General features: G+C 39.2%; 1 protein-coding gene and 1 non-coding gene across 2 annotated transcripts; both read right to left on the bottom strand.

Annotated features, from left to right (window-relative positions):
• Positions 1–698: 698 nt before the first annotated feature.
• On the bottom strand, positions 699–805 carry LOC125996733 (U6 spliceosomal RNA). Its single transcript, XR_007491414.1, has one exon. It is a non-coding gene; the product is annotated as a U6 spliceosomal RNA (small nuclear RNA).
• An 8,705-nt stretch (positions 806–9,510) lies between these two features.
• LOC125996084 (proteasome subunit beta type-7-like) lies at positions 9,511–10,467 on the bottom strand. Its single transcript, XM_049765042.1, is given in 2 exon segments — positions 9,511–9,917; positions 9,919–10,467. Coding segments are annotated over 2 exon segments (831 nt in total). The 5' UTR covers positions 10,449–10,467; the 3' UTR covers positions 9,511–9,616.
• Between the last annotated feature and the right edge of the window lie 5,787 nt (positions 10,468–16,254).

Genomic DNA, 16,254 nt, shown 5'->3' with positions numbered 1-16,254 from the left:
AGGCAATAATTAAAGTTTTAAAATCTGTTCACTGATTATTTCATAGTTCACTTGGCATTAATTATCTTTCTATATTTATGGTATAGTTGAGTACTCTTCTAGGTCATTCTTCATTGCTTGTGCTATGTGTTTGTATGTATATCCTAATTTTCAATCTTGTGGACACATTCTATCCAAAAAACTCATCTTCTATTTCTAATTTTTACAAGTAATTAATACCTGGCAGAATGTGCCTATTAAAAAAAAAGAACTGGTATGAGTGAAGAAATTCTATGATTTTCAGTTAATAAGCAAAGAAATAGGCAATAATAATCTTTTCAGAATACCTAGGACACTGTCTTGGAATAGATTAATAAAATACAATAATATTACTTCCAACTTGATTAAAGATTCATATTATGCAAATATATGTGATCAGAAGTTAATATCTAAGTCTGTCTAAAGCAAGACTGATGGCACTAGTTGATAATAACTAAAATGTTCTTGTGTTTTTTAACCCTTTAATTTCACGATTATATAAAGGAAACGAACAGAGAAATCAGGAACTCATAAACCAGATATCACACTGTTTAAAATAAGAGCCTACCCAAAATAGAACTAAGAAAGAATGGCATTTAAATGATCAGACTTTTAAATGAAATGATTCCATTTAGCCAAAGTGTTTGATTCTTAGTATAGGCCCAAATCTATAATTTCTTTTAAATATGGAATGCTTCATGAATTCGCGTATCATCCTTGTGCAGGGGCCATACTAATCTTCTCTGTATAGTCCCAATGTTAGTATATGTGCTGCCTAAGTGAGCACAAATTTATAGTCTTATTTTTTTTTTGTTTGTTTGTTTTTAGGTCACACCTGGCAGCACTCAGGGATTACTCCGGGCTCTATGCTCAGAAATCACTCCAGCAGGCTCAGAGGACCATATGGGATGCCAGGATTTGAACCACCAACCTTCTGCATGCAAGGCAAATGCCTTACCTCAATTCTATCTTTCTGGCCCCAAATTTATAGTCTTTTTTTTTTATTTGGTTTTTGGGCCACACCCAGCAGTGCTCAGGTGTTACTCCTGGCTGTCTGCTCAGAATGAGCTCCTGGCAGGCACGGGGGGGGGGGGACCATATGGAACACCGGGATTCGAACCAACCACCTTTGGTCCTGGATCAGCTGCTTGCAAGGCAAATGCCGTTGTGCTAGCTCTCCGGGCCCCAAATTTATAGTCTTGATGAGGGTTACAATGACAGAAAAAAGAAAGCTATACCTCTAGGTGATTTTAAACCTTGGCCTTACTTTAAGATTGTCTGAGAAAATATCTTGTTCTTGAAGCTGGAAGTATTTGTAACCAGTAGTTTCAAGAATGATCAACAACTGGGTTAAATAAAACAAGATGAACTTATACAGGTAGTGAATAAAGGGAAGTTGCAAAAGAGCAGTTGATTTGTGGTGTTGGATTGATGTAGGCATGAAACGTTCTTTAGCAGCATTATAAAACATGATATCCATAAAAATAGGGGAAAACACCAATAATAGACACAATAAGTCACCCTGAGAATCAACGAGAACAATATGAATTTAATAATATAGGTAGAAGTTCTATGGGTTCTTTTCCCCACCTACTAAATCAGACTTCTTTTTTGTTTATCTCAAATGGCCAAAGGTTTTAAAATGGATATTTTGAGCAGTTTCAACAGAGATCTTAGAATGATATTTTTAATTCTTCTTTCTTCTTTCTTTCTTTCTTTCTTTCTTTCTTTCTTTCTTTCTTTCTTTCTTTCTTTCTTTCTTTCTTTCTTTCTTTCTTTCTTTCTTTCTTTCTTTCTTTCTTTCTTTCTTTCTTTCTTTCTTTCTTTCTTTCTTTTCTTTCTTTCTTTCTTTTCTTTCTTTCTTTCTTTCTTTCTTTCTTTCTTTCTCTTTCTTTCTTTCTTTCTTTCTTTCTTTCTTTCTTTCTTTCTTTCTTTCTTTCTTCTTTCTTTCTTATTTCTTTCTTTCTTTTGGAGGGAGAGGTCTAAAGCAGTGGCACTGAGGGGTTCCTCCTGGCTCTACACTCAGAAATTGCTCCTGGAAGGCTCGGGGGATTATATGGGATGCTGGGATTTGAACCACAGTCCTCTGCATGCAAGGCAAATGCCCTATCTCCATGCTATTTCTCCAGTCCATTAAATCTTAATAAGCTTAGACTTTGAAGAATTTGATATCTCAGTCAAAGATATGATTTCCATAGCTTTGGAATGCAACTATTTCCATGACTTTCTGATCAGAGTCAAGTGGAGAAGGTGGCTAGACATTTACTTTGCATAGAAGACAAAGACAAGGACACATTTTTTTGGGGGGGTCATACTTGGCGGCGCTCAGGGGTTAATTCTGGCTCTGTGCTTAGAAATCAACTCCTGACAGGCTCGGGGCACCATATGGGATGCCAGGAATTGAACTCAGGTCCATCTTGGGATGGCCGCATGCAAGGCAAACACCCTACCACTATGCTATCACTCCAGCCCCAAACAAGCAAGTCTAAGTGAAACCTTCAAGAGGCAGACTATAGGTGAAAAATTGCAGGTGACTTTTAGTCTTGCCATTGGCCTCTCATGAGAAGACCACTGGCCTCACCCCAGACGCGAGGCACAGACATGCAACACAGTCTTTGAAGGAAGTTGTAGTCCAGGATTCAGACCTGTGATGATCACTCGCATGCAGATTACCTCCATGAAGTGAGCATGGAACTTTCTGAAGACATCTGTCAAAAGTGGAAATGATCAAAAGCAAAGAAGTGATTACCATGTATTCATATAGCTTCTTTTGAGTGTATTGAGACTCCCCAAGTAATCTTCAATCATAACAATTAGCACACGAAGCCTCAAGAGGCATTTACCAAGAATGAATGTGGGAATGAAATGATAAATATACAGCCATAGAGAGAGTGGTTCCCCCCAAAGGAGCTTGTAGGAGAAGGGGGTACAGGCTCTATATGCCACATACTCACTAACTAACTCTCTCTCAAGTGACTGCTGCAAAACAAACACTGAACACTATTTGCTATTTTGGACTCTTGGTTGCAAGAGGAAAAACCCTCTTTGGATTGTTTTTGTTTTGTGAAAACAGGCCTAATGGAGGCCATTAGTTCTGCTAAAGAGATTTTGTGCAACTTGTGCCTTAGCAGAAGAAACCTTTGTTTTCATTCTTAAGCACAGAACCCTCATTTTAATGTCTTTTCATTCATTCATACCCTGGGGAGGGGGTGTGTGTTTCTTCTTCCAGGAAGACAGGCAGAGAAACTTCCAAACCTTTTTATTCCCTAAGATTCTATACTCCTACGACATCTTACCTGTGCCTGACATTTCACTTCAGAGCCCAGAAAACAGAAAACAGAACAAAGGGACATGACCCTGGCATTTGGACTGCTATGCTACATCCCATCCTTGACCTGGGCTACCTACTTCTGAGCCTGGAAGGAACAGGGTGAGTGAGTACTTTCCTTCTCTGCAGATTCTGGCTTGTGCCATCGCAGTCCATGATTAAAGCTTCGACTCTTTCATTTTTAGAGCTTGAATAGGCTACGCCCACACCTGACAACTCATCCCTCACCCTCCCAGCTCAGCTCATGACAGTGAGGATATAAACAATCGGAATAGAATGAGAAGTATGAGTAAAGGGGTGTGAAAAAACACCGGAAGTCCAACAGATCAAGAACATGGAGAGGCCCAGGAGATTGCAATTCAGGATGGGTTCAAGAATTCTACTCACAAAACAATGAACCCCTGGGCCAATGGTGCAGCTTGTATAGAAACATAGGGAAGCAGCTTGTGGAGCCCATTTGAAAAATGCATTTAGAGAGAGTAGAATACAGCAGGTGGTGATTTCAATGAAATTTGAACAGTAGGCAGGGGACAGCTGAAGGAATTTGGACTTCTTTTCTCATAGGAAGTTGCTAAAAATGAAAGAAAAGTACTTCCATTACAGGGAGCTGGTTGATCTGGGAAAAGTGGAATATTGTGACAGAAACTCGAAATCCCCAAATGCACTCATCTCCTTAAAGCAACATGTGCTGTACACATAGATTTGTGGAAGAAATTTTTAACCCCCCATAAGTGATGCTTAGCATGACAGTCATGATCTTGGGCAGATAGTCAAGGTGTCTAGCTTCCCAGGCCAATGAGTTAGTAGTCATGTGTCCACAAGTGAGTTATTTTTACATGTGCCTGCATTCCTCCCTTTTGTAAAAATTATACATAAACTCATAGGTTTGTTGATACAAATTCACCAGTAAATCAAATGTTGTGGATAGAGAAGTGACTTAGTAAGGAGGAGGTCAAAGAGACAGATGTGGGTTTAGGCAAGTGTTAGTGATCTTATGCTTAGGAATTTTAGAATGGTCAGAGTGGTGATCAGAGCAGAAGTCCACAATGGTAGGAGTTAGAGAAGATGGATGGGCAGGGCATGAGTGAGGATAAGGAGTGAATGTAATTTTGGAAACGTAGAAGTAATCTGAACATTCTAAAATTTCAGGTTTGGGAAAGGAAGGAGAAAATTACAGCTCCAGAAACTGCTATTCAGAGAAGTCTGAAAAAAGTCAGATTGTTTGAAGACCGGAGAAGGGTAAATGGAGGGCTACCACAGGAAGGAGATTTATGTAAAGAAAAAATTGGCTACTAAAAGATTTGTTCAATTACTTTATAATTTTCATAATTTTTATATATGTTTTCAAGCAAAAACTCAATGCTAAGAGGTTTTTACAATCGCTTTGTTACTTTAAAAATGTCTATAAATATTTCTTTTTGAAAAACTTTATTGATTGATTGATTGGTTTCACTATTCCCCACACTGAAAAAGTGAGTTGCCAATTTTTTTTGAAAAGTATATAGGTCCCTTGCATAATTTCACTCATAATATGTCTCTAATAATGACTTATTATTTCATTCTCTTTTTAGAATTAAAAAATATCAATTACTTATTAGCATCTTATACCCAATCCCTATTTAATTTTCTTCACTTGCTCCCAACTGTCTTTTTTCATATAGCTTGTTCAAATTGACCTCATCATTTGGTCTATACATTGCATTTGGTGCCTTATTTTTTTTTTCAGTCTCTTTCAAATTCTCACCCATATCCTTTTTCTTTTTTGCCATTTACTTACTAAAACAAATGGGATCATTTACAGTACAGAATCTCTCTTGACCATAACAAGCCTGATTATTTCCTTCCTATGTTATTTAATTTGTTGAAAGGTGATACATGATAGAAATTAGAAGATGCAACTTTCTCCTACACAAAAATAGAAGAAAGAGGGAAAAAATTGAGGTGGAGATGAAAGAGTTGGGAATCTCATGTTAAAAACTTTAGTCATTTCAGTAAAATGGAATGTGAGCTCATTATTGGAGTCAAGACATGAGGGGCTGTAGCCAGGAGATTGAGTGCGAAAGCATAGGAATAGTGGTAGAAGGGTGTAACAAAGAACTCAGCAAATCTGTGGGTGCAACCCTCAGGGCTTTAGCAGGGCTTGGGACTTGCCCTGCTGGCCTCTAAAGGGTCCCAATGTGATCAGCTGCGAGGCTGCTAGGTCCATGACATTTTTCTTGCTAGTTGGGCCTCTCTTTTGAGAATTACATGAATCTATGGTGTTGGCCCTTTATGCAGACATGAGGCAGAAATTTCTAGATGGTGGGTGGGCATAACTGCCAAGTACTTCTGGAAGTACAAGAGGAAGTAGTTGGGGAAGTGGTTGACACATGTTTTATCCTCAGCACTTGATAGGGTTCCTCAAATTCCACCTGGAATGATTCCTGGGCAAAGAACTAGGAGTAAGCCCTGTGCACCACCACCCAGGAACAAACAAAACTTCACAACCCTGTCTTTTCAAGGTCCACAGACACTAATTCATCCTTAGTGCCACCTCTTGATAGATTTGATGAGGCCAATTCACCAGGTGGTGAGTGTGCTGGCATTTTAGTGGAAACTGTATTTAGAGATTGTTGTCCATTATTTCTATAGTCTTTCTTTTGCTTTTGGTTTTTTAGGCCACAACCAACAGTGTTCAGGGCTTACTCCTGTGCTCTGTGTGTCTGGCAGGACACAGGGGTTGGGTGCTGGGTATCAGACCTAGGTTATCTATTTGCAAGGAAAGTGACCTACCTTTTGTCTTATCTTTAGGGTCATGTTATTTTTGTCTTTAACTTTTTGTTTTGGTGTCTTTGGGGGGTTAGCACAGATCAAATCTTGGGCATCATAACTATAAAATGTGTGCTTTGCCACTGAACTACATCTTTGACCTTAGAAAGCTTGAATTTTTTGGAATAGAAGTTAACTTTGTATTTAACTTAATTTTAAATAATAAATATCAGTGTTAAATAAGGTCCGTTGAAAATAAAGCTTTAAAAATATCTTTAGAAACATATACATTGCATCTATCCACCCCATTCATACTATTATCAAGCCATAACCATGTTTTAGAATGCTATAGAGAAAAAAGGATTATTTTGTAGTCTCCCCTCATTTATAACCATGCAATTACTAATTAGGTATTCTGTCTTGGTAACCAGATGTTCATGAATCTAATCAAGAATGTTTTTTAAGCAAATAAACTGTCTTTGCATTCCCTCCTCATACCTTTCAGTCTTCACCATCTAGAAGACAAATGCAGAAGAGCCACATGGAGGTAAAATTTCATTGAATATTCCATTGATGTGGGAAGCCAGAAGGAATATGATTTTCTAAATCTTTATTTATTTTTGTTTCATTTATTTATTTTTATTGTAACCTTGTGGTTACAAGCTTATTTATAATAGTTTGTTTTCCACACATAAATTTGTTCATGATTGAGTTACAATCATACAATGTACAACAACCTTCACCAGTGTACATTTTCTACCACCAATGTCCTCAGTTTCCCCTCTCACCTCCCCAATCCCCAATGCCTTTTCCCTTTTTTGTCTTTGGGGCACACATTTTTCTACTCTCTCTATTTCTGTCTCTCATTCTGTCTCTCTGTTTTGACACTATGATTTGCATTCCAGTGCACATTTCCTGCCACTAGCATCTTCAGTTTCTCTCCCATCCACTCTCCTCACCTGTCTCTGGGATAGACAATTTACTTCTCTCTCTTTCTCTCTCTCTCTCTCTCTCTCTCTCTCTCTCTCTCTCTCTCTCTCCTTTCTTGACACTATAATTTGCACTACTGTTAATGAAAGGGTGCCATGCATGTCACTTTATCCCTTTTCAGCAACCAGTTCTTGTCCAGAGTGTTCAGTTCCAGCTATCACTGTGCTAGTAGACTGACCCTTCTCTACTCTAACTGCACTCTTTGTGATGAGCAGACACGGTCTGGTGTCTGATGTGAAATCACCTCTGATTAAAGTAAACAATGAACAGAACATCTCTCCCAAAAGTTCCTTTCTGGTTGATGTCGCCCTTTCAGGAAAGGGTTAATAGGAACTGGTGAAGCAAATCAGATAGTGAAGTCTCTCTGTCTCTGTCTCTCTCTCTCTTCCTCTTCTCTCTCTCCTCTCTCTCAACAGTGAAAGACTGATCTGCAAGTTGATGAATACAAATGTACCTGACAGTCATCTTCTAAGCCTCACAAATGGCCTTGGCAGCCAGTAAGTGGGTGGGTACTGGATGGAGAGAATTGAGGGTGCTCTTTGTGGAGTGCACAGTGTTACAGTGATGAAAAACGTTGGCAAGAGGCCACATTTCCAGATCCTTGCAAGAATCTCCTGCAGGTGTGTGTTTGTGTATTTTTTTTAATCTTTGGGTGTTACCATGGCTACTGATGGAAAGAAATGAAAGCTGAAAGGTGGAGGGAAGTAGACAGATTAGGGGGTGGAACAGATGAAGAAAACAATCTCCACAGCCAGGCATTTGGGAAGATTTACTGTGGAAGGCCTGATTACCTATCTGGCCGCATGGACTGCATCTTGGAACATCCTCTCTGATGCCAATTACCTCTTTGAATAAAGTTCCAGTAAGGACTACACTGGAGATCAATGAAACTGCTTATGTGCGCCTGGCCTGATATATCTTGTTGAGCAGGAAAAGACAATTAGGGCCCTTACCTTCAAATCCTGGCTCGGTACTTCCTCCCTATGGGACATGAAGTTATTTAAATTCTGAAACTGTCTGTTTATCTGCCTGCAAACTTAGATCCACAGTTACCTCTTTGGGCCCTAGGAGAATCACATCTGTACAAATACTCACCTCTGTACTTTATATAGTTATGCTTGTATTGGGTCAGATTTTATTTGATACCGTGTAAAACAGTGTATGAGTTGGTTGTGGGAAGCAATCTACTTGTCTATTTTTCCAAGTTTTCTTTCAGGAAAGGCACATGTGACAGATTCTTTGTTTGTTTGTTTGTTTTTGCTTTTGGAGCCACATCCGGTGATGTACAGTGTTTACTCCTGGCTATGTGCTCAGAAATCACTGCTGGTTTAGGAGACCATATGGGATGCTGGGGATCAAACCCAGGTCTGTTCTAGGTCAGATGCTTGCAAGGCAAATGCCCTACTGTTGTGCTGTCACTCTGGTCCAGCAATTCTAAATAAAAGGATATATTATGAATAATAAAGACTGATGAGCAAATGAATTATAGCCAATGTATTGAAATGGTGTTTTTGTCCCCTAAGTAGGAACTAACTGAGAACAAGACTTATTCTGCCACTGCTGGTGCAATCTCAATATTATCTACCTTATCCTGGCACTCTTTAAAATTGTGTATACACATGCATTTTGTAAGTGGAGACATCTTTCTGTGAATATCTATCCAAATGCAGTACTATATTGCTACTTCTGATGGAAGGAGACGAAGAGTAATATGTTACCTAGGACTATTTCACGTGGTTTTCCTTGAGTTGGTCCTGTCAAGATGTCAGTTAATTTTATTGAAACTTAAACCTATTAGATTTATTTCTATTTAAGCTTATTGGAAAAAGCCTTGATAGTATGAAGGTTAGCAGCTACCACATCAATTTTCCAAGTTACAAATATCCTTTTTCATATATAAAACTAAATTTTTATAAGGTACACACATGAATTATGGATAATGCTTTCAGCATCTTGTTAGAAAACAGACTATATTGCTGTTTTGAATAATTGTCTTTTATTTAAAACTTGATGTTTATCAGTATCTTTTCTCCTTGGAGATGCAATCTAAAATATTTCAGAAGTGAGAAGATTTCATTGCTTCAACATGTGTTTCCCCTGATATTTTAATAAAAGTTGTTTTTGCCTTTCCTATGCTGTCTACACAGTTATTACATCTTAGACCTTCTATTTCAGATTCTAAAATATAGCTTATTGGTTAGCATGAAATCTGTCTGATGGTTACCAATTAGCATGTTTTAAAAGTGAAATGGAATTTAATGAGAAAATATCAGAATGTATTATACTTGGGAAGATTAAGTATTTTTGACATTTATTTTAGTATGTATGTAGTGCATTCCTACATATGGATTGAGTTGATATTGATTGACTTAGGTATCTACTGAATCGCAAATAGGGCTGAATAACAAAGTCAGGCAAAATTGGAATTTTTTTTTTCCGTTTTCCCATTTTATTGAGTCTCCTTGGCCACCTGGCCAAGGAACAGCAGACACGGGAGCCTCGATGCCCGGCCCACATCAGCGCCACACCCATTCAGGAAGTGTCCATGGTCTGGACCGTCTCTTCCACCACCTCGATCTCTAGGGGAGTGACTTTCTCGGTGAGGATAGCAGTGGTCCCTTACTCACACCGGTACCGACCAGACCTGGTCCCCTTCTTGTTGGGCACAGAGTAGGGACGCAGGAAGTCCAGCTTGCTCTTGCTGATGACGCAGAGGTCAATGTTACTCCCTGAGCCCAGGTCATTGAAAATGCCAGCAGAGATGGCCTCGCTCACCAGCTTCTTGGCTTCCTCCTCCTCCATGTTAGGCCTAAATTTATCTTCAAACACAGCTCGCAGCCAAGGAGCCAGAACCCATTGTGACATAAGGCAACTTATCAGTTGATCCATGAGGATAGACGCTGTAGAGGTGAGGTCCTGTAATGTCTACTCCCCCTAAAATTAGGGCAGCACCAATGTAACCTTGATATCTGAAAAGCATCTGCTTCAGCATCTGATTGGCCGTCACCACTCTGGGAAGGCGGCCTGTGGAGAGGGAGTGGAGTTCCAGGTTGGACGAGATGAGCTGGGTGGTCATGTCTGTGTCTGCAGCTGTCCCGGCCCCATAGCAGTAAATATTAGGTGATATGAAGTGTATTTTTGAGCAGTTCTTGTCAGCAACAACCATCCCTTCAGTTGCCCTTGTATCTGCTCCAAGAACTATCCCATCCTTGTAGACCATCCCTGCAATGGTCGTCCCAGTTTTCCGGGTGGTGGGAAGGTTGTATCCTTCCTTGGCAAAGTCAGCTTCCAAGACGGCATTCCTGCGGCATTCATCAAAAGAGAAGCCTCCAACCAGGGACTGATACACTGACACGGCCGCCATCTTGTCCCTCCCTGGAAGTACTTCCCAAAATTGGAATTTTTTAACAGAACTTTAGTATGTTTTACGGTGTGAGAATTTTTGGGTGCTTGCTAAGTACATTCCAGTATACTGGGATTGGAACATATCAGAGACATTCCCACATTCTTATTCGAGATACTACTATTTGGCCAATGATGATGGTTTAAAAACAACAGGACTTTCCTTCCCCCAGCTTCCTTCACTGAGAACATGAGCTTCAAATTATATCCACAAAACTTTAAAAAGTGCAACTCAGGGCAGCAAGCTGGGAGATGGGAAATCAGATGGGAACATTGAGGGAGAAAAGTGATGGAGATTGGGATTATAATGTTATATACCTAAAACGCAACTATAAGTGACTTTGTAAATCACAGTTCTTTAATTGTACGATTAAAAACAACATCTTTGTCTCCTTTCCCTCTTTCTCTTGTCCTTGACCCCAATCTGTCCCTTAGTTCTAACCTATGTAAATATCACCACTCTAGTCTCCTTTTCACCATCACAGTCCAATCTGGTGTTTTTCTCCAATCTTGGATTACTAATGCAGATTTCTTAGCACCTTTAAGTTTTCCAGGTACCCCATAGGTTCTTGAGTAGTGCCAAGGCTGATCCCTGAGCTCAGATCCAGGACTAAACCCTGATCCTTGCTGGGTGTCTCCCCCAAATCAATAAAATAAAATAAGTTAAATTGTTTTAGAGTTTCAGATATTATTATTTATACTAGAACTAGAAGAACCATAAATATAGGAAAGATAAGAAAAATAAAAATCACATGATCATATCAATAGAGGCAGAGAAAGCATTTGATAAGGTCCAACACCCATTCTTGATCAAAACTCTCAACAAGATGGGAATGGAAGGAACCTTTCTCAATCTAGTTAAAGCCATCTACCACAAGCCAATGGCAAATATTGTCCTTAATGGAGAAAAACTAAAAGCCTTTCCTCTAAATTCGGGTACAAGACAAGGCTGTCCGCTCTCATTTCTCCTCTTCAACATAGTACTGAACGTGCTTGCTGTAACGATCAGGCAAGAAAAAGATATCAAGGGAATCCAGATAGGAAAGGAAGAAGTAAAGCTCTCACTGTTTGCAGATGACATGATACTCTACTTAGAAAACACTAAAGACTCTACAAAAAGCTTCTAGAAACAATAGATTCATACAGCAAGGTGGCAGGCTACAAAATTAACACAATGAAATCAATGGCCTTTTTTACATCAATAATTATAGGGAAGAGATGGATGTAAAGAAGGAAATCCCATTCACATTAGTACCACACAAACTCAAATACCTTGGAGTCAATTTGACCAAAGACGTGAAGGACCTATACAAAGAAAACTATAAAGCCCTGCTCCAAGAAATAAGAGAGGACACATGGAAGTGGAAACACATACCCTGCTCATGGTTTGGCAGGATTAACATCATTAAAATGACATTACTCCCCAAAGCATTATACAGATTTAATGCGATCCCTCTAAAAATACCCATGACATTCTTCAAAGAAGTGGATCAAACACTTATGAAGTTCATCTGGAACAATAAACACCCTCGAATAGCTAAAGCACTCCTAGGGAAAAGGAAAATTGGAGGCATTACTTTCCCCAACTTTAAACTGTACTACAAAGCAATAGTTATCGAAACAGCATGGTATTGGAATAAAGACAGACCCTCAGATCAGTGGAATAGGCTTGAGTTCTCAGACAATGTTCCCTAGACATACTATCACATAATTTTTGACAAAGGAGCAAGAAATCCTAAGTGGAGCAGGGAAAACCTCTTCAACAAGTGGTGCTGGCAGAACTGGTTGGCCACTTGCAAAAAAGCGAACATAGACCCCCCCCCCCCCAGTTAACAGCATGTATGAAGGTAAAATCCAAATGGAGTAAAGACCTTGATATCAGACCTGATGCCATAAGGTATATAGAAAAACACATCGGTAAAATACTCCATGACATTGAGACTACAGGCATCTTCAAGGAGGAAACTGCACTTTCCAAACAAGTGGAAGCAGAGATCAACAGATGGGAATACATTAAGCTGAGAAGCTTCTGCACCTCAAAATAAATAGTGCCCAGGATACAAGAGCCAGGATACAAGAGAAACTATTCACCCAACACCCACCAGATAAGGGGCTAATCTGAAATATACAGGGCACTGACAGAACTTTTCTAATCCCATCAAAAATGGGCAGAAGAAATGAATAGACACTTTGATAAAAAAAGAAATACAAATGGCCAAAAGGCACATGAAAAAGAGCTCCTCATCACTAGTCATCAGGGAGATGCAAATCAAAACAACTCTGAGGTACCATCTCACACCACAGAAATTGGCACACATCACAAAGAATGAGAACAATCAGTGCTGGCAGGGATGTGGAGAGAAAGAAATTCTTATCCACTGCTGGTGGGAATGCTGTCTAGTCCAACCTTTATGGAAAGCGATATGAAGATTCCTCTAAAATCTGGAAATTGAGCTCCCATTCGACCCAGCTATTCCACTCTTAGGGATATACCCTAAGAACACAAGAATACAACACAAAAAAACCTTTCTCACACCTGTATTTATTGCAGCATTATTCACAATAGCCAGGCTCTGGAAACAATCAAGATGCCCTTCAACAGATGAATGGCTAAAGAAACTGTGGTACATATACACAATGGAATATTATGCAGCCATCAGGAAAGATGAAGTCATGAAATTTTCCATGGATGTACATGGAATCTATCATGCTGAGTGAAATAAGTCAGAGGGAGAGAGAGAGACGCAGAATAGTCTCACTCATCTATGGCTTTTAAGAAAAATAAAAGTCATTTTTGCAACAATCCTCAAAGACAATGAGAGGAGGGCTGGAACTTCCAGCTCACTTCATGAAGCTCACCACAAAGAGTGGTGAGTGCAGTTATAGAAATAACTACACAGAGAACTACCATAATCATGTGAATGAATGAGGGAACTGGAAAGCCTGTCTAGAGTACAGGTGGGGGTAGGGTGGGATGGAGGAAGATTTGGGACATTGGTGGTGGGAATGTTGCACTGGTGAAGGGGGGTGTTCTTTACATGACTGAAACCTAATCACAGTCATATTTGTAATCAAGATGTTTAAATAAAGAAAAATATTAAAAAATTAGGGAAGAATTGGTAAACCATTGCCTGCTTATGACCCTTAATTATCTTTTTCTCTTTTAAAAAATTATTTTATTGAAATCATTATGATTTACAGAGTCCTTCGTAGTTGGATTTCAAGGCCAATTTTACTACCAGTGTTGACCTTCCTTCACCAATGTTCTCAGAGTGCATCCTATACCACCACCCTTTGCAACTTGGTCTGCCAGTATTGCAGGCCCATTTTAATTTCATATTGCTGTAGTTTGAGTCTCTTGATTCTGTTGTTGTTGACTTTGGCTTGGATATTTAATTTTGTCCTTTATTTTTAATCTCCACCAATACACCTTGGCTTCAACCCACACTTCTTTTCTTTTTATTCTTTCTTCATAATAGAAAAATGCAGAAATATCAAGTAAAACAAATAATTTGTGTCACAAGGTTCTATTAAGAAGGAACTCCTATCTAGAAGATTGAAAAGGGGTGGCAGATTTTTGCATAGGCACAACAAAAGTTGGGGAAATAGAAAAAACCTTTGGCCTAAAAACAGGTGTCTCTGCCTGTGAAGAATTTTGCCATAAGATCAATGATAAGCTCAGGGAATACTAAGTTGTCTAATCCCAAATCCTTTTCTTCATGGTCCCAGGTAAAGTTTTTCTCAATCATGGGTGTTTCAGTCAAAACCAAGAGATCTTGGTTTTTGCACAGATCCCAAATTAAAGTTGGCGTGCCATGGACTGTCTTCTGGTTTCATCTCACCACTAGATGGTGAGGCAGGGAGAAAGAAAGCTGAGAGAAAGCTGTTGCTGTTTCCAAGCCATCAAGATGTCATATGAACCCATCCTAAAGCAGGATGGTGCCAGGGGAGCATTAGGGCCTTCCCCAGTAGAATTTTGTTTCTTGGTGCTGATGCAGAAAACTGTGTTGGTTCCAAATATGGGTTAATGGCCTATGGCTGATCAACTGAAGCCTAAGTCAAGTCACTATGACAAATGTTCACGGTGAAAGGCCTCCCTGCAATTAAAAATTTAGCAGTTCTTATCCCTATTATATAAAAACTTTCTGTAAATAAGATTTCCCCATTTTGATGTATCTTTTCAAAAAAAGGAACAATGCCACAAAAAATTCCTGTGCATATGGGGGTTAAAATAACAAGCTAAAAACTCCCTATAACCTGGTTCTAACATGAACTCAGAACTCAAGAGAAAACTATTTACTAGAATTTCCTAATAAACAAATCCAAAGAAGAGGTGAGGAAAACTACATCTACATAAGGAATCACACAGTAAGAATTATACATATTAAGGAAATACATCTAAAGAAATATACAAAGGAATAAAAAGTGATAGACTTAAACACCAAACCCAAAGTCAACAACAACAGAATTGATACCCTATCTACAACAAGCTATACACAGAGGAAAAGAGTTACACTAGCACTCGGGGGGGGGGGGCATGGGAGCGAGGTATGGGGACACATACTGGAAAAAGGAGTGGAGGGAGGTAATCCTGGTGGTGGGAATGGCCCTGATTTATTGTCACTATGTACTTTCTATATTACTGTGAAAGATTTGCTATTCACTTTTGGTCACAATAAAGTTATAAAAAAAGAAATATACAAAGAAAATATACATATTTTCTTTAAGTCTTTTGAAATTGTCTGGGGGAAGGGAATAAAATCCACAGCACAGTTTCAGCCTGTGATATGGTCTTGTAGGGTCTAAAAAATGGTTCACAGGAAATGTCCTTAAACTGAGGGTCTCTCAAAAGCTGAATATGGTTAGAAACAATAGTTCTCAGCAAAGTAGGGTGAGAGAAAAGGGGGTGCTGAGAGTAAATCAGCAGCTGTGGTAGCAGCATCTTCTTCCTGGGCCAAGGCAAAGCAGGTAGTCTGTCCTTTAGCTTTGGGAGCCAGCTGATAGCAGATTGGGGTAGGGTGGGGATTCTGGTTCCTGAGGAGTTAAGAACTGGGGGTAAAAAAGGGTTAAGTAGGGAGAAAGAACAAATCAGGGGTGAGAGAGCCAAAGAATAAAAAAAGGATTTGTAGATGGTACCAAGGCCAGACAGTTGAATGTTCATTTGGTGGAAATAAAAACTGATCAGACATGAATACCAAATCCAAAGTCAACGACAACAGAATTGATACCTAATCTACAACAAGCTATACAAGGGGGGAACAGTTGCACTAGCATTATGGGACTAAAGGAGGGAGATGTGGGGTGTATGCTGGGAACAGGGGTGGAGGGAGGACAACACTGGTGGTGGGAATGCTCCTCACTCATTGTCACTATGTGCCTCAAATATTACTGTGAGAGAATTGTAATTCACTTTGACCACTATGAAAACTAAAAAAAAAAATTAAAAAGCTCAAAAACCAAAAACAAACAAACAAAAAAGGATTTGTAAAATGGTTAAGCAGGAGATATGGAAAAGGAAGGGTTATATATAACAGGGGAAGGACTATATACAACATAGACAGACAGACATTATGTATCTTACAGATGGGCATTAGAAATAGAGGTCATTAAAAATGGGAAAACACTATACATACAGATAAGTTCTTATCTAATAAATCTCAGTACAATGTACCTTACACCCTGAACATTGATATAATGACCTGGCACAGGCCTCAGATGAATGGGCATCCTCCATTCACGCTGGAACCAGGCAAGCTATCTACGAAACA

The sequence above is a fragment of the Suncus etruscus genome, chromosome 18, assembly GCF_024139225.1.
Source record: "Suncus etruscus isolate mSunEtr1 chromosome 18, mSunEtr1.pri.cur, whole genome shotgun sequence".
NCBI classification, from domain to species: domain Eukaryota; kingdom Metazoa; phylum Chordata; class Mammalia; order Eulipotyphla; family Soricidae; genus Suncus; species Suncus etruscus.
The sequence above is the reverse complement of the archived record's forward strand: the minus strand, read 5'-3'. Positions and strand labels throughout refer to the sequence as shown.